Raw genomic sequence first — 19,426 nt, 5'->3', positions numbered from 1 at the left:
GCCAGCAGGGATCATTTCTCAGTGAAGGGTATTTTAGGATAGGAACTTCTTAACTAGCAACCTGGATGCAGCCTTCTATTTCTCTTCTGATGGATCCCAACCCTAGCATCCATCTCATCAAAGCCAACTGTGCAGCTTCTCCTTGTCACGTGATCACCTTTTATGCTCATTTATGGGATTGCTTTGACCCCCAGAATGGGAATCATATCATGCTTCAAAAAGATCTGTTCTTCACACCAGCCTAAGAGCACACATTTTAAAATGATTTATTTTACATCTTCACATTTCTTAAGGCATGAACAATGGCATATGGATGGAACAGGTTTCCCAAAGCATTGTGTTTGTTGTTGCTGTCACTGTTGTTTAACAAGGCCAGCACAAGCGCGTCACATCAAAGGACAGACAAACGTCAAGCCTGAACTGACCCACAGCTGTGACCTAGGAGTTTATAGTATATAATCATGGCTCTTCCAGGCAAATGACCAAATTCATGTTTTATACATTTATACATATTATTTTGAACTCTCGAGGTTGGCTTTAAGCACCAGGTACAGTTTTTTTTTTCTTTACAAACTCTTCGGACTTTGGATTACTTTTATCTGCTCCCTTTATTCTGCGTTTTGAGGGTGAGGACGTTTTAAGGAATATGGCTGCAGCAAAACAGAAAGGATCCCAAAGTGGTCAGGGGCCTGGTCTAATGCACTTTTGAAAGTCCATTATAAAGATGAATAGAAAAGCAAATGGTAAGTTTTCTGTAGACCCACAAACCACGCTTAGCTATAAGAAACATCATTGTGCATAGTTATTTATTCATTCAGAGTGTGATATGTGTACTCGGATCTACAGTCTTGGGTTACCACAGTACAGGGCTTTCTACTTTGCTAAAGCCAGGGTCCTTTCGAAGCTCCCAATAGGTGTCATTAGAAACCCAGGCTTCTCTTTGATTCGCATCAATGACTTTTCTGTGAAAACATAAAAAAATTCATATCAGATTCAATGAAACTCAGTTCTAAACATTTTTTAAGTGCCTGACATGTTACAAGACATTCAAACAGACCTTGATTCTCTTTTGCAGCCATGAGACTTATTAAAAATGATGTTATTGACTATAGGATATCTTACATAGCTTGGGCACTTAAAACAGTCTTGGCCAATTGTACTTTGCAAAGTCATGGCCACTACTGATTCAGATGTATTAGCATATCCCCACTGTGACTGGCCTCATAACTGTGTCAAAGGAAAAATAATTAATGTGGAAAACCATCTGGCTAATACTTCAAAGTGGATTTTTAAATTCTCATTTTCCGCTGGACTCCAGCTGGGTCCCAATATGACTCCAATATGCTAATGGGCTTATGATCTCATCAATATGGGCATTCCCTCCAATGATGCAGATAGCAGCCTAACCATGCCTGGTGATTTTATTCTACTTTGGTTCATGACTTCCTATAAATTTGCTACAAGGGGTCTACCTGATGTGCTGGTGGATTTCCTTGAAGTCTTTTAAAACTACAGCATATGAGTATTATCAAAGTTCCACAAATATGTTAGGGCTTTCTGTGCTATACGAATTACTACTCTTCCTCACTAATTTAGAATAATCTGGAGCAGGCAAAGGCAGATTGAGTTTATGATACAGCTGAATCTTTTAAAATCACAGGAGTACTGAAGCTAAAAGGGAAGTCAAGTCAATTAATCCAGTAATTTATTAAACTCCTAGCACATGTTAGACGCTGTGCTAAGTGCTGGGAATACAAAAAAAAGGTAAAAAAACCCAAACCAGTCCCTGCTCTCAAGGAGCTCACAGTTTAATGGGGGAGATAGATAAGATACATACAGGGGAAATCAGGAATAGTTTCAGAGCAGGCACCAGAATTAAGGAAGATTGGGAATTGTTTCTTATTTAGGTGAGACTTAAAGGAAGCCAGGGAAACCATGCAGTGGAGATAAGGAAAGAGAGCATTTCAGTTATGGGTGACAGCCAGTGAAAATGCTCCGAGTTGGGAAATGTCTTGTGCATGGAGAAACAAGGAGGAAAACTTGGAGACCATCTAGTCAGAAAGTAACATTTTATAAACAAGCACAACAAGGCCCAGAGAGGTGATATGATCTGCCCAGAGTTGCCAAGCTATCGAATACAATTTAAAATGAAAGGCATTTAAAAGGAGATTTTATCCTCTTTACAACATCTTTTTTTTTTTTTTGGTGGGGCTGGGGTGTGGGCCAGAGAGGGGCAGAGATGGGGAAGAAAGGAAGTTGTTTCTGAGCCTGTAATCTTATTCCTGAGTTTTGCCTGATGAGAAGGAAGGAAAAAATACTCCCAGAAATTCAAAAGACTCTGCTTTAAAGGAAGGTTGTACACAACAGAAGGGACTTCGCGCAGTCAGGATTTGCAAGTTATGCGTGTAGTAAGGGAGTAGAAAGAAACCAGCTGTGAACCCATCCTCAGACTCACTGCAGCTACCAACAAACGTGGAAGGAGTGCCAGGGGGAGGCCTAGGCAGGACAGGACTGTGACTTTTCATACACGTTTGCAGACCAAATTCTTGCTGAAGATTTTAGGTGAAGGTGAGTATACTGAAAAACCACATCTAAGTAAAAAATGAGATAACATTCTTTTTTTTTTTCCTCAGGTAATTTTTTCATGGTACATATGGGAATTCAAAGAGGCCTATGAAATTATGAAAATCATTTATAAATTATATTTTGATTTTTAAAAAACCATACCCAATCATTCTCCTTCTGGGTATATTGCAATAACAGAGATTTGAAAATCATTGTAAAGGATCTGACATCGTAGTGTGAAAGAAAAGTAGGACAAACAATAACTGCTTTTAGTTTAGGTGAGTGAACAATTAGTTAACTGGGTTTTTGATATCTTTTTACTCACTAATTCTCCTCTATATTCTGAAGCAAAAGAGGTCCACAAGCAAGAGAAAAGCAGTAGTTTGGGGCCATGTGTGTGTCAATTTAAGTCTAATACGGATGGAATCAGAATAAAAGAAAAATGTGATTTAAATTTGATTTGGTATCTAATGCCTTAATGACAGTTTTTAAAAACATCCTAATTTTTATAACACAATCAATCAGCCAACAAGTATTTTTAAGTGCCTACTACGTGCTAAGCACTGTGGTCTATTGTTGAATATTTCAAATAAAGAGGATCATAGAATTTAAAATTAGAATTAAATTATTGTTTATTTAGAACTAGAAAATTGTTAGAGTGCACTGAACCCAACTCCCTCATTTTGCTGAAAAGGAAACTGAAGCATTGATAGGCTAGGAGTGCTGCTCATGACATCAGAAGATCTCAATGAGAGTCCCAGATCGACAACCTAGGAGCAGTGTAATCTTGCTCATGTCACTTAATTTCCTGACTCTCAGTTTTCTCATTGGAATAACAGGGATGAGAACAGTCATATCACCTACCTCAGGGGATGTGAGAAAAAGGCTTTGTCAAAAAGACTTTTATGCAAATGTAAATGGTCACTATCATTATTATTGTTACTGAAAAACATGTCTATAAAGAATGAGTAACTTTGAACATATCCATTAGAGGTTAAAATGTTGTAAAGCACATAGCCATGAGATAACAGCTCTAATGTCTACATCAGCATAGTGTAAGGCACAAGGTCTTTGACCCTTCAGATTAATTACTGTATCTACAGTGATTTCTCTTTAAAAGGACATAAAACAATTGCCAATTTGTATGACAGAGAAACCCAGCAGTGATGATCATCCTATCATCGTTAATAATCATTGCCATCACAACAGAATGGATTTCAAAGACAGTTAGTCACAAAATCAATGAATGTTGGAGTTCGAAGGGCTGTCTAGCCCAATTGTTACATGAACAAGAATGCCCATCATAAGCAATGACAAGTGGTCATCCAGCCTTTCCTTGAAGACCTCCAATATAGGGGAAATCCCCTGCCTACTTGGGCAACCCATTCTACTTCTGGATGGTTCTAAAAGTGAAATGGACTGCATATTCATAATTCAAATATCAGGTCATGATGATGTTCTCTTGCTGAAAGCAGAATAGTTACAAATTTATTGGCAAAGATGGGTGAAGGGTGATACTTTTCTTACAGAGTATCTGATCCCTAAACAAGGCATCCTGGTAAGATCTCACTTTCCTTGGCTTTGCAAGGAAGTCATCAGCATCTTCCATAGGCAGAGTAAAGAAGAAGAAAAGAATAAGCCTCTGGCTTAGCATTTTCAGGATTAGTGAGTCCAAAGTATTCATGAACACTAGGATTTCTTCAGTGCTTCCTGAGCAGAAAGCAACATTTACACTCTTAATGGGCTTGATTCCTTTGCCTTTTTACATTCTCCTATTACCATAATGTTCTTATTTTTATTCACTAGTAGTTATCTTTTATGATAATGTTTTTCCCCTGAAAAACATTGGAAACTGGTTATAGAAATGGATTGACTTACTTAAAAAATTTTGGTATATGTTCCAGGTGATTTTCTTCCATGTATCGCCTTCTGGATCTCTGGAGCTCTTCTACTCTTTGCTTCTCAGCAGCTGCTGCTTCTAAATTCCCTTCTTCCAAAAACCTAAGCACAGAATGGTTCATGTTTCAGAAGACATATCACATTAGGTAGGAGTAAAATAATTTAATCCACAGCACAAAAGTAGTTATCCTCGTTAACATGAGTAGAAAACATTGCGGAATTCTAATTATTATACCCTGCGTTGTTCAGTCATTTCTAAGTTGTGTCCAACTCTTCATGACCCCATTTGGGTTTTTCTTGGCAAAGACACTGGAGTGGTTTGCTGTTTCCTTCTCCAACTAATTTTATAGATAAAGAACAGAGGCAAACACAGTTAAGTGACTTGCCCAGGGTGACACAGCTACTAAGTGTCTGAAGCCAGATTTGAACTCAGGGTAATGAGTCTTCCTGACTTCACGTCTGGCAGCAGATACACTGCACCACCTAACTGCCCCATTATACCCTTCAGTCTTAACAATTTCCTTATTGCTATTAATTTGGATATTGTATAATATATGACACCACACACACAGGATCAATGCTATTGGGAACTTTTTTATTGAGTCTTGTCTCATCATCTGCTCATCAAGGGATAAAAAAGTTGAACTTAAGCCCTGCAAAACTCAGTATTTCTTGGTAATGTCTCAAAACTCCTGAAATATGAACTAAATAAGTAATTCCTTCCTATGTAATCTAAATCCCACCCACTAAAATTTTTCCAGAGACCAGGAAAGAGCAATGTAGAAGAGTAAAATGAAGATTAAATTTGGTGTTGGAGGATCTGGGTTCAAATTCTACCTAACACTACCTGTGTGACCTTGGGCAAAGTATTTAACCTCCCTTGGCCTTAGTTTCCTCATCTATAAAATGAGGTGGTTGGACTAGATGACCTGAAGTCCCATTTAACTCTAAATATATGATCCTATAATCTTTCTTAACTAGCAAATGAGCGACTAAATTATCAATCTATTCTTCCCTTCCTCCAATAACTGAGTGGGGCCATTTCACCACGTGTTACCCATATAAAGATCTAAATAAGATAAATAGACAATTATTTACACTAAAATATAGTCTTGTTTCACAAAAACAATCACCACAAGATTTCTCTGAATAACGAGTTTCCCTGTGTATTTGTATTTGTTTTTGGATCAACTTAATGAAGATCAGAAAAAAAAAAAAAAAACAACCTTACAGCTAATTAAAAATTAGAAATTTTACTAGTTAGAAATAAAGATAAAGTATCTCAAAGTAAAACAAGTTTGGCTAATTTTGTGTAAGGTTGTGGGATCAGGTGATTTGATTTTTCAAAATTGGACTTTCCCATAATTTTCCAGGAATACTTCTACTATGAAATGCAAAACCACCTGAGCAGAATAACATTAAGGAATCAGGAATGATTTGGCCCTTACCAGACTCTTCTGCCTCTTTTAGGATTCTAGAACTTAAAAAAGGGGGGAAATTTGAATTGCCTGATGTAAAAATAGAAAGAAAGAATTCTGTTGGGAAATGCTTTAAAAATTTATTCTCTCATGTGAACATTGGAGGATACAAAGTCAAAAGGTAGTCTTCTCTTTGTTCTTATCAAAGTGCACTTGTTATATATACATGAGGTTGTGCTGAGCATCCACAGGTGCCATTATAGGGCAAGATAGCCAGCTGTTCTCCATCTCCACTGAGGCCTGACCAAGAGAAAATGAGCTTAATGTGCATCAGGAGATACTTCCGTGACAAAGTGAAGAGTTGGATGACTGCCAAAGGTTTTTAGACACTATAGTGGATTAATGAGGAACAATGAGGAATTGGTTATTTAAAATAAAAAAAGCATGGCAATCTTCTACCCATTGATGGACATTTGGGGTTATCACTATAAAGAAACCTATTGCATCCCTTTTATGTTGAATTAAATTTATGTGAGAAAAAAGAACTGATAGAAGCTGGGACATTTTTTCCTACATTCAAAATATACAGGAAAGAATAAGTTCTGTAAAAAAGGGTAGCAGGAAATGTGTTAAAAACTCTTGAGAGAATGATGGGCAAAACAAGGCAAAGTATATCTGAATATATGAGGAAGGAGAAATATGGGAACAAAATTGAGAGAATGAATAAAAATTCTAATGGGGGGCATTAAAAATGTTAAAATTTCAAAAATAAGGGCAAAGTATAAATATATAATGTAATATTTTGTAAAGGAAGTTACTGATAAATCTAGATATCGGGCAAGAAGCAATTACTAATGTAAGCACAATGACATTGCCTGAAGGCATCTAGAAAGAATGGTCAAGGATGATGAAACCTCCTCCAAGAAAACAAAGACATTAGTGGCACCCAGTGGTTTAACTGCTACAGCTGATTGAAGGCAAGGACTTCAGAAAAGGGAAGATTTGAAAAGCACAGTGAAGATGGTGTCTGATGATGGGATTGGGATTTCTGCACCACAGCTAAACAGATAAGAATGACAGGCTCCAGACTAGAGATGTCACCAACTTAAGCTGTTGAAAATGCATTTCCAGGACTCTTGCAAATCTAATCAAATGGGCTTTAAACTCAAAAGAGAATGGAGAGGAAAAAAATTGCCTTTGTATAGCCACTAAGCTATAAAGAGTAGCTGTAAGATAGGGAGAATAGCCCTGGGCATACCCCAAAATTCACATGAGTGAAGAAAAGAGCAAGCAGTGAAACCCATGGCTTCAGGTATCCATATACAGGTGCACAAAACATAGGTGACAAGTAAGGGGAAGTAGAAAGCCTAACACAAAGAGGCAAATTTGAATTTAAAGGGATCACTGAGATACGATGGTCTGGGACTCATGATGAGGAATATGCATCAGGAAGGATACACTTTTACTCAAAAGGAATGGCATAGATTAAAGGGGTGCAAAGTAGCATAGGTATTAAGATATATTCATGTGAGGAAAGACAAAAAAAGAGATGGTAATCATGGTGGAGAACATTTGGGCAAAGATGAATAGAAGCAAAAACAAGTAATATTGTCAGTAGTGTACACTTCTGATCACTGGCGGAGGAGGAAGAACATAAATGAGGCATTTGGAAAATAAATTATAAGCATTGCATGGACACATGATATAGTAACTATGTGACCCATGGCAAATCACTTAATGCTGTTTGCCTCAGTTTCCTCATCTGTAAAATGAGCTCTAGTATCTTTGCCAACAAAACTCCAAAAGGGGTCTTGAAGAGTTGGACATGACTGAAAAATGACTAAACAAACCTTTAGGAACAGCTAGGTGGTACAGTGGATAGAGCGCCAGGCCTGGAGTCAGGAAGATTCTTCCTGAGTTCAAACTGGGCCTCAGACACTAGCTATGTGACCATGGACAAGTTACATAACCCCTTTTGCCTCAGTTCCTCATCTGCAAAATGAGCTGGAGAAGGAAATAGCAAACCACTCCAGTAACTCTGCCAAGAAAACCCCAAATGGGGCCATGAAGACTTAGGCAAGACTGAAAAATGATTCAACAACAAAAATGACACAGTAGTGAAGGGAGACTTTGGTTAGTCAGAGCACTTCTCTACAAAAAGTAAAACAGCTAAGTATTTCTTGAATTAGCTTGATAATAACTTTATCCTTAAAATGGTGAAAATACCATTGAGAGGGAGACTTTCTGTTTTAGAGCTAGTTTTCAATGACAAGGAAGAAATGGTGGCAGAGATGGAAATGATGGGAACTTCATGAGGAAGGGACTAGTATATCTTCAAATTTGTGACAAAAGGAGAGGGAAGCAGGGAACAGATTAACATTCATCCTAGATTAGGGGAGAAAAGATTTCAAAGCTTTCAGACAAAGGATTGTTGGATCATACGTCTTAAGACACTAAAGGGGAAATCAGACTTGGATGAATGAGAAGCTCCTGCAAATGATATTCTGAAGAAACAGTTTTCATGAAGAAGAAAAGAAAGGTAGGGAGGAAATATGCATTTATCAAATGTCTATGTAGTAGGCATCATGCTAAATGTTTTACAAATACTGCATTACCTTATTTGATCCTGGGAGGTTAAGTGCTATTATCATCCCCATTTTACAGTTGAAGAAACTGAGGTAAACAGTTTAAATGATTTTCTTGAGGGTCACACAGCTAATTAGTGTTTGAGGCTGAATTTCAACCCAGGTCTTTGAGACTCCAGGCCCAGCACTCTATCCACTGTGCCACCCAACTGTTTAAAGATATTGATGTGGCCACCTAGGGAACTCATCACTCAACTTAGATATTAAAAACACGTGTATAGAAAATAGACATAGGGCAGGTAGTAGAGAATAAAACTGGGAGCTGGAGTACTAAGACTTACAATGAACTGATGATAAAAGCTAAAGACAACAGAAGGGACTTGGTCTTTTTTTTTTTAAGCTACATTGGTAAAAAGAGAATGATGAAGAGAATGAAGGAGAAGTAGTACCGATCACCTGAGTGATATGCTAAGAAGTGACTACGGAGGGCAGACAGAGCTGATTAACTTTATTTTGCTTCCATTTTTCTATCAAAAAGAATGTCATTTGCACTAGAAGGGACTGAAGAAAAATGGCTAAGAGGGAGTTGATAACCAAGGTAAGTTTGGAGATAATAACAGCTATCATTTACATAGCACTTACTATCTGCCAGTACTGTGCTAAGCACTTTTTGATTAAAACAGCTACTAGACTGGTAGATGGGGGATGGTGTAGATATAGTTCACTTAAAGTTTAGCAGTGTTTGTCTGACAGAGTTTCTGATGTTTCTCTTAAGGATAAGATGGAAATACACGGACTAGACAATAACACAATTAGGAGGATGCAGAACTGATTGAATTAGGGAGCCAGGACTAGTTTCCTAGTGGAGAAGCACAGGGACCTATCCTTCGTACTAGGCTGTTTCACATATCAATCAGTGATTTGGGATAAAGGAATAGATGCCATGCTTACCAAATTTACAGATGACACAAAGCTGGGAGGAATAGTTAATCACTGGATAACAAGAGTCAGGATCTAAAAAGACCTGGACAAGCTAAACCACTGAACTGAATCTAGCAAGATAATATTTAATATTTAATCAGGTCTTAGGCTTGGGTTCAAAAACCTCAACTTCACAAGTTCAATATAAGAGAAGGTTTGATTAACCAATGACTCTACAGAAAAAAGACCTGATGGTCTTAGTGACTGCAAGCTTGATACAAGCCAGAGTGGGATAGCAGTCAAAAATGCAAACATACTCTTAGGCTATACCTAAGAGTATATTAGGATCACGGAAGTGACTGTCCTTCACTACTATGCCCTGATCAGACTGCTTCTGTACTGCTGTCTTCAGTCCTGGGTACTACATTATATGAAGGACATTGTTAAGCTGGAAGGTAACTCAGAGCCATGAGGTCACTTCATGTGGGCATTAGTCATTGAAACTAGGCATGTTTAACTTGGAGAAGAGAACCACCTTCAAGTGTTTGAAGGTGGATTAGTGTTGTTCTGCTGAAGGCAGAAGAACAGCTAGAGCTATCCCAAAGCGGAATGAAATGTCTGCGCTTCTTGGCTTCTCCCTCACACACTCCCTCACACGGGAAAGGCTGAGTGACTATTTATCTAGGACACTATAGAGGGGAACTTTTAATGGATTTAGATTTGATGTCCTTTCTCTGATTCTTTGACTCTAAACCCTAGGGTCTTTCCACTTTACTATGCTTTTCTTTTTATTTTTTCCTAGGATTAAAAAAAAATACAAAAACAAACAAAAAAAGAGAAGCAAGGAAGCTTCAGTGGATATTTTTGCAAGTTAAACTAGAAATTTAGCATATTACAACAGAGAGCATTCTGTTTTGATTAGTTTGAGTACTGTCTTGCATATAGGAAGTATTCAAAATACATTTGCTGAAACAGTCAAGGGGAGAGAATAGTTTGGTAAGCTCTGGAGATCCTGTGATGGTTTTATCAAAATCATTTAAAAATGTTAAAACTCTTACCTTTGATCTGGCCGGAATCGAGCATCTGTTGGAGGAAGAAGTTCTTTCAGGACAGGATCTAATTCATTGAGTTCAATAGCAAACCTTGTAAAGCCATAGTAGAGTTCATAATTGGTTGGCATGGAACCTGAAAGAAATTCAACAAAATAAAATATTGCTGAGAAACATTAAGAAAAAAAAAAACCCAAACAAAAAAAAATTAAAGTGTCCAGGCGATTCATTGCTATACACAGCTGCTACTGAGTAATGCCATCACTTTATATAACCATGATTGAAGTCACTGAGTTGGAAGAGACCTCATCCTATGACTGAACTACTTCAATAAGGGATAAGCAGCCTCTGTCTGAAGACCTCCAGTGATTGGGGCCCCACTACTTCCCCAATTCAGCCAATTTCATTTCTGTATCTTTAATTTTTCCATACATAGAGCCTAAATTTGTGGCTCTATAACTTCTATCCTTTGTTTCTAGTTCTGTTCTTTGGAAGCAAGTGGAATATGTTGAATTCCTTTTTCACATGGGAGCTTTTCAAATGACTGAATTCAGCTATCATGGTCTGCCTAAATCTTCCCTTCTCCAGGTCAAATATCCCCTTCCTTCAACTAATCCTTGTATAGAACAGTTTTCAGTCCCCTCACCATCCTGTTAGTATTGCTTTGGATAAACTCCAGTTTGTCAAAGTCTTTCCTAAAATATGGAACCCAGAACTAAATACCAAACTCCAATGTGGTCTAATCCAGGTGAAATATAATGAGTCTCCCTCAATGTTAGGGCTTTCCCAATATGATTATCTCTATTTCTTGTATGGACTTAGTTGTTTGCATGTTGTCTCCCCCACTGGACTGAGAGTTCCTTAAGGGCAGGAACTATTTTTGACTTTGTATTCCCAGCAGTTAGCACAGGGGCTGGCACAGTGCATACGCTTAATAAATGCTTGTTAACTTGACTTGACAGACCTTATTCTGGACACTAAGCTTAGTGATTAATTCAATTAGGACATGTGAGATTGTGAGTCTCTTAAAAAGCCACTCAGGGAACTCGATTTTGTAATTTCATAATGATTATCCCAAAAGGAAGATTTTTAAAATATATTTTAATTATTTAATTTAAATTATATATTTAATTATATCAATAGACTGACAAAAATCCAGGTTTCCTTATACACTGTTTTAGAACGCACTGACTAAATTATTTCATCATGTTTCTTTTAAAATTCAATGTGTTTACAAAATGTCAATATAATTAGCTTTATAAAAAAAAAAGTTTGCTTGGCAATGTTATGGAGAAGCAAAAAACATGGCAATCTGTAAGAGCTTTGTATTGATACTTTAACTACTTTACCAACAGGAAATGTAAAGCTTACTAAGGACTCTTGTGAAATTTCACTGTCAATTTCAAAATTACTCAAATTGGTAAGCAAACCCATAAAGTTATGGATCCACTGTGAGAAAATAAGTAACAAACATACATTTCTTTCTTTTTTTTTTTTTTACTGGTACTTGATATCAGCACTATACAATTGAGTTACTCAGATTCTACAAGAATAATGAAGTTGTTTATAGTAACTAAATTTAACAGAACTATCTCTTACTAGAGTTGAAATAACAGGGTAAATTAGCGCTGAGTGTCAATTAGAGCAGCATGATTTTTGCTGTATTCTTGAAATGCAAATACTTTTTATCATAATAAGATCTTATATTTACATAGTTCCTTAAAGTTTATAAAGCATCTTATATGCGTTATCTCATTTGATTCTCACCACAACCCTGTGGGGTAGGTGGTAGTATTATTTCCATTTTACAGATAAGAAACTGAGGCTTCAGGAGATTAAGTAATTTGCCCTAGGCAGCTGGGTGTTTACAGCACTGGACCTAGAGTCAAGAAGACCTAAGTTCAAATCCAGCATTAGACACTTAATAGTTGTGTGATCTTGAGCAAGTCATTTAACCTGTCTGCCTCAGTTTCCACAACTGTAAAACTGGTATACACTAATATTTATCTCTCCCAGAGTTGTTGTGAGGATCAAATGATAAAATATTTGTAATGCCTAGCACATAACTGACACTTAACAAATATTTGTTTTCTTCTTTCCGTCCAATGACTATGCCAAAAATAAGCGAATGAGACATGTGTATTGCTAACTCCAAGTCTAGTCAACCAGGTCCTACTACCTCTTATTTTACAAAACCAAAATATATGAAAAAGCCTTTAGGGTAACACATATTTTTAGTTATCTAAATCATATTTTAAAATTAAACCACAAAAAGGAGCAAATTTGCATGAAGGTAAATAAACTTTGATTACATGCTAGAAAAGTCAATGGAAGGTTAGGGTGGGGAAGGAAGAAAAAAAACTATTTTGAAGTTTACTGTGTAAAGACTTTCAGTAAATTATCAATTTGATTGCTATATAATCAATAAGAGGATGCCTTTTCTAACTGCCTGCTGCCTGCCTGCTCACACAGCTGAGCTCACTAGGTCCACCACTACAGTCTTATTACCTATTTCCAGCTGGGGAGCATGGCAACCTTGGTTCCCTCCCTATCATACTCTCTGCGCAAGGTTTCAAATGTTTTCTTTACTCAACTCACCTACACCACTCCCTCCTAGAAGAGTCATATTTTCCTTTTACTTTACAAAAACCAAAAAACTGAGGCCATTCATCATAAGGTCTCTTTTCTTCCCTACTCCATATCTCAAAACCCTTCAACAGTATCATCTATTCTCTAATCCTCTATTCCAGTCTTAGAGGAAAAAATGGTCTGTGTCCCTCAAAGGCCACCCCCATTTGTACTCTTGATCCCCTTCCTTTCCATCTTCTGTTAGAGGCTGAGCCTTCAATTATCCTCTTTCTAATCTCCAATCTAACATGCTCATATCTTCCCTAACCTTTACTTGACCTTGTCATCTCCTCAAGCTATGATCTAATGTCTTTCCTCCTTTTTACAGCCAAACTCCCTGAAAATTCTATGTACATTTTATATCTATATAATTTATGTTCACTACTTCCACTTTTTCACCTCACTTTTCAACCTCTCTTAGGAGACACAGAGTATCATTATTTACCAAGAAGATATATATTCACTCAAGACTACCCAGAAATGACAAGGGCAAAGAAACATGGTAGAAAGCATTTGGTTGAAGAGTAACAGCGTTAGAAACAAGAGATTTTGACAGCCGAGTTTATTAATGACCACCTTGACGCAGGAAATGGACAAGGATTAGGAAATCAAACATAAGCCTGACATGGACACAGTCATCTGATACTTCTGTTATTTGAACATCTATTGGAACTCTCTCTGTGGCCCCAGTGGGATAGCTAAGGATAGTGGCGTCTGGCTTAAAATGATCAGTTCATCTTTCAAAATGTAGATAAATCAATGAAGGTGATTTTTATTTAGGATTTGGTCCTTACCAATAAGGGAAAAACTAATTGTCTAGACAGAAATGGTTGGAACCACTGGAAAAAGATAACAATCCCATTTTAGAATTTTTGTTACAGAAGGAGAGGAAAGTTGGATATAGTCAGACCTTCACTCACAATTTAGGGATAACAAATTTTTAAAAAACAGTTTTACTTTTCTTTGAATGTGTGTCAGTAAATTCTGGAAATATCCTATTCCTCTGAATTAAATCTATTCTTTTATGAAAGAAAAGAAGTAAAGTAGGAACACACAACACAGTGACCAACTCTGACAATGCCTACAACATTCTGCTCAAGTAGTCTCTTTCCCTTACATTTATACTATTTCACAGAAGTATAATGAGGAAATCAATTTGTAAACCTGATAAATAAATGTGAACAATTATTACTACTATTATTATTTGTTTGTTTGGCTTAAGAAAAGTTAGGATTTCTCTGTTAGGATCTAAAAACTTCTTCCCTCTCCCCACTTTCTCCTTCCCTTTCACTCCCTCCCCTGCCTCCCATTTATTTGGGCACTAATATATTAAAATTTATCATTTCCAAAATCTACAAAGCCTTGGAATTTACAAGACTACTTCTGCTGAACAATTTGTAAAGCTTCCTTAAAGAACTTAAAATGTTATGCAAATTTAAGTTAGTAAGTATCATCAAGATTTACTGGAAGCACTCAGTAATAGAGAAAAACATATTTTTATGTGACTAAAATAAGCCTTTGGTAAAATTATTAGGCGTTTTCAATTAGAATTCAGAAATAGGTAGGTAAATTTACAATAGAAAATAATTTATATCCTAATGTATCAAGGGCTTCCAATTATAGAATAATTTCCTGGGCCATTCTGGTCCTGCATTAGGTCCCAATGCATTTTCCTTCCCTTCCTCTTTCTTTTTCCCCTCTCTTAGACCCTGACTGTTTCACCCCATATTTTATCCTGTTGCTGTCCCCCATTCCCAATGCTTCTAGTCAAGATTACAGTACAGATTAGGGAGCAATACAGTAGCCAAACAAATCTCCACAGTGATGTCTAAACCTCTCATAACTAAAAGATGGTAAAGTTTTCTATGTATTAACATCCACAATAAGGAAACAGGGCAGTCTGAAGTAGGGCAAAATGAGTAAGAGCTGGAGTCATGGGACACCCAGGTCCATATACTATAGCTGATACCAACTAGCCATATGGCCACGGATATAACTCACTTCATATCCTAAAGCCTTAGTTCCCTCAACTGCAAAATCTCTCAAGATTGTTCTGAGGATTAAATGAGGTAATATAAGTGTCTCACGAAACTTAAACAGGTCCATAAATGCCAGTAATTATTAACAATAGGAAGCTAGGCAGCCACTTAACCTCTATACTCTTTACTATCCCCATGTATAAAATGGGAATAATAATCTCTGCCATTTACCAAGAATTTTAAGGTTTTTAGACCACTTTTTAGATATTATCTCATTTGAGTTCCAAGACTCACAACAACCTATGAAGGAAACACTATAAGTATTATCATCCTCTTGTTACAGATGAAGAAACTGAGGCTCAGAAAAATTAAGTGACTTGCCCCAAATCACACAGCTAGCAAGTGTTGAAGGTGGGATTGAAACACAGATCTATCAGATTCCAAGTCTGGCATCCTCATATGTAGACTCATTATTTCACAGAGTTTGTTGTGAGGAAACACCAAGTAAATGTGAGCTGTTATTATAAAAACTTACAAAAGTTACCTAAATATGTATCTGCACTTACTTTTGATTAGTTACATCTTTACATTTGAACATTAACAGAAAAAATAGTCAAGAGAAAGTATATTTGTCATGTGACAACATTACTTTATTTCTGTTGTTAAAGTAACCTTTCTTGCTCTCTCCTTTCAGTACTATGCAAAGGAGTATACCTGGGAAGGTCTCACCTGGCCTCCATATGCACTTTGCTGATGGTGGTACACCACAGTATAATCCTTCATGCCACTTTCCAAAGAGACGGTGAACCACCTTTCCTTCCTGATCGATGACAACCCCTTGGACTTCATTTACATTAGAATTCCAATAATTCACCTAGAAAAAAAAACAACCCCCCTCCAAGTTGTCATAGTGCCAGTTTCATTATACAGTGATATTAAAGCCAGAAGGCTCTGTTGAAAGCCTTTGTCAAAAAATATAGCCCATTCTAACAAAAGCTAAAGGAATTTACTTAGCTGAAAAATTCAATGCCTAGACCATTTCAAAAGATTATCAAGAAATGCTTGAAGCATCATTAACACAGTTCATTCCAAATGTTTGATGAATTAGAATGTGAAGGAGAAAAGAGGTAGGCCATTAGCTAAATGTACAGTTTAACATTAGTTTTTAATATATATATTTTTCTAAACACTTGAACAGTTTTCATTTTAGAACAGAAAAAAGACTAGCATAGAATGTTAGAGCTAGAAAAACCTTAGAAAACTTGTAATAAACTCTCCCCTATTTTAGGATTCATGATAGAGCTAGAAAGGATTTCAGGGTTATCCAGTTTAACCATTTCATTTAGTAGAAGAGGAAAATGAGCTTCAAGGAGGATGTCAATTAAAGAAACTGGGAATTAAAGAGGTATGACTTGCCCAGTAGAATTTAAGCTCTTTGAGGGCAGGTAATGTTTTAACTTAAAAAAAAAAATCTCTAAACCCCAGAGAGTACTTGGTATACAGTAGATGCTTCCTAAATGCTTGTTTAATTGAATTGTCTGTGGCCACCCAGTTGGCCTACAGCAAAGGTAGGATAATAACCCAGGTTCCAATTAGTGCAACATGTTATTTTATTCATTCACTGACAATTTATTGATCATACTTTAGGTAGGATCAGGTTGTGAAACAAATATGATATAGTTCCCATCTTATGAAACAAATATGATACAGTTTCTATCTTACAGGAATTGAGACCTATGTTAACGAATCGATTAATTATTCCTTATAGTCAAATACTTCCTCCATAGTTAGTAACAAGTTAATTTCAGTATTTGAAACTTAAAAAGGAGAAACAGATCCAGAAGCCATTTTCAAAGTATTTTGGTAAATAAGTGAATTGTATTAGATCCTTCTATCTAGGGCATACACCAGTATGCACACTCATTCACATAACAGAAAAAACAATGGATTAGGAATCAAGATAATTGGGTTTACCACTAACTTCCCATATGATCTTAAAGGAAAATCATTTGTATTTCTGGGCCTTAGCTGTCTCCTCTGTAAAATGAAAGAAATGAGCTAAAGGTCCCTTTCAAATCTAACAACTCGGGCCTTTGAACTGGTCATCCCCATACTTGGAATGCTTTTCCTCCTCATCTGCCACTCCTGGAGTTCTTAGCTTCCTCTGTGACTCAATTCAAGTGACACTTTCTGCAGGGGAACTTTCCTGTTCCCTAGAGCTGCTCCTGCCTTCCCATCCAAGGCCACTTTTATGTGTAAGGTGTTGTCTTCCTCATTCAAATATCAACTCCTTGAAAGCAGGAAGTGCTTCCCTTGTTTTTGTATTTCTAGAGCCTAGCACAGTGCTTAGCACACAGAAGGCGCTTAATAAGTACTTCTGGATTGTAAGAGACTATATTTGCAAAGCACCAGTTAACATCACTAAATCAAAACATAGCCTTGTTCTTTAGCTCTGGGTCCCCCACCAAACTGGAAAAATAAATAGTAATTTTAGAGTTATCTTAAGATAAAGAGAAGGTATATAAAATGAAAGGAAACCTTCATTTAGAGCTTGGGGCAAGGGATTGAGAAAAACATGAACTAAAATTAAGCTGAAACCTGTATGCCATATTGGAACCTGCCCAATAATTCTGAAATGCTGAAACAAATGGATGGAATATTCTCTGTATCGGGGTAGTGTTTTAAGTCTACATGTAGAAAAATACAATTTGTAACTGTGACATCCCAACCAGTAATTCCAATTCAGACAGAAGAAAGGGAAGAATGCCTTTGTGGGTATTTGGGTACTTCAGGCATTTGTCATTTTAATAACTTACCTTCCTGAGATCAAAGGTCTACTTTTCTGTTGATCAAATTTCCACATGGGTCATAACAGTTGAGATAAACTGATAGTAAGAGATTGGTAACTAGTATATACTTTATTTATTGCTACATTTAAGTGTCCTTAGAAGCTGATAATGATAAACTCAGTTATCGTAAATACGATCAGCTGAAAATGGATATTGGGGGAAAGTAAATCCACGCAAAAGCTATTTTTTAAAACAATTCAACCTACTCAAAACATTACATATTAAATGTTCTGTCTCTTCCTTAGGACGCATTTCATACTATTTTCCCTGACCACATTATTTACCTTGATAAATGTGAGTTTACAGATACAAATACTGCTCTTTGTATTTCTAATAGTGATTTCTCCATAATGCTCTATCCATCTCCTTCCACTGAGGATGTTATGGATGCATGTCGTGACTTTGTTCCATACGTAGTAATCTCCATACCTAGAAAGAGAGTTTATTACTGCTAAAACAATGAAACCCACAGATATCTCTACTTATACACCGAAGGTAAACCTAAAACTAGTCATCCAAAGCTCCTCTCCCCTTACTTTAATTCTTGCTACCTCCTCCTTGGAGGTTTTTAAGTAGTCACTTATTTTTCTGATAGCAGATTCTAAGTTTCTGATTCTGACCCATGAATACGTGAGATGAAAATGATTGTTTGGAAAGAATTAATGACCTTTCCAGATAATTCCACAAAGCTGTGGCAAATTCATTGGACTAATGGAACATTATCAGCTTTTCCCCCAAGAAATATATGGAGAAATATGTTTTTGTAGCTCTTTGAATTTATCTCACACATGAATCTGCATATGTTTACATAATTTAGTAAAAAGTCAGCAATTCCAAATTAAAATAAATGAATTAGCATAGTCTAATGCACATAATATGCCAGTGCATAGACTATGCATCACCATACACATTACACATTCTTGCTTTATATATTTATATCTATACAAAGTATTTCTATCTCAATGTATAAAATTAGCTACATAGACATATGTAGATATGAGTATATATATATATACACATGAATTTTTATCTATATGTAATTAGCTATACAGACATATACATATGTATATTTACATATATACATACATATATATACAGCTTTCTATTTATACATCTACAGTAAACTATATAAATGCCCACATACATAAATATACAAATACATGTACACACATATACACTTATGTGTGTGATTACACTGGTGTGGAAACTCTCTCCCTGATAGACATTGGTAACATATATGTAACTTAAAGTCTGAGTAACTGGGAGGTTAAGTGACTTACCCATTGTGACACAATTAGTATGTGTTAGGCGCAAAATTTGAAGCCAGGATGTCCTGAGTTTGACACTGGCCCTATGCATACTATGTTATCCTGTCTCTCATACAAATAAATGACACACACAGTGGGGAAGGGAGAAATAATGGAAGGGAGGAGAGAGAAAGGACAAAACTATACAAATGAATTATTCAAAGCCACTAGAAGGGGTAGTGCTGACAGGCATCTGTGGCAGCAGCTTGGTTTCCCTAGGCTGACT

The 19,426-nt window shown here is 36.5% G+C and overlaps 1 protein-coding gene across 3 annotated transcripts in view; it reads right to left on the bottom strand.

The window, feature by feature from the left end:
- Window positions 1–217: 217 nt before the first annotated feature.
- The window catches only part of OSBPL6 (oxysterol binding protein like 6), a 188,454-nt gene continuing 169,245 nt past the window's right edge, over window positions 218–19,426 (bottom strand). For all 3 annotated transcript variants that reach the window (XM_036745639.1, XM_036745640.1, XM_036745641.1), the window contains 5 exons: window positions 18,178–18,322; window positions 15,774–15,918; window positions 10,447–10,573; window positions 4,444–4,566; window positions 218–962 (listed from right to left, as the gene is read on the bottom strand). In XM_036745639.1, the coding sequence (XP_036601534.1) occupies window positions 854–962; window positions 4,444–4,566; window positions 10,447–10,573; window positions 15,774–15,918; window positions 18,178–18,322 (649 nt within the window). In that variant the 3' untranslated portion in view covers window positions 218–853. The remainder of the gene's footprint in view (window positions 963–4,443; window positions 4,567–10,446; window positions 10,574–15,773; window positions 15,919–18,177; window positions 18,323–19,426) is intronic.

This window comes from Trichosurus vulpecula, chromosome 2, assembly GCF_011100635.1.
Source record: "Trichosurus vulpecula isolate mTriVul1 chromosome 2, mTriVul1.pri, whole genome shotgun sequence".
Lineage (NCBI taxonomy): Eukaryota > Metazoa > Chordata > Mammalia > Diprotodontia > Phalangeridae > Trichosurus > Trichosurus vulpecula.
The sequence above is the reverse complement of the archived record's forward strand: the minus strand, read 5'-3'. Positions and strand labels throughout refer to the sequence as shown.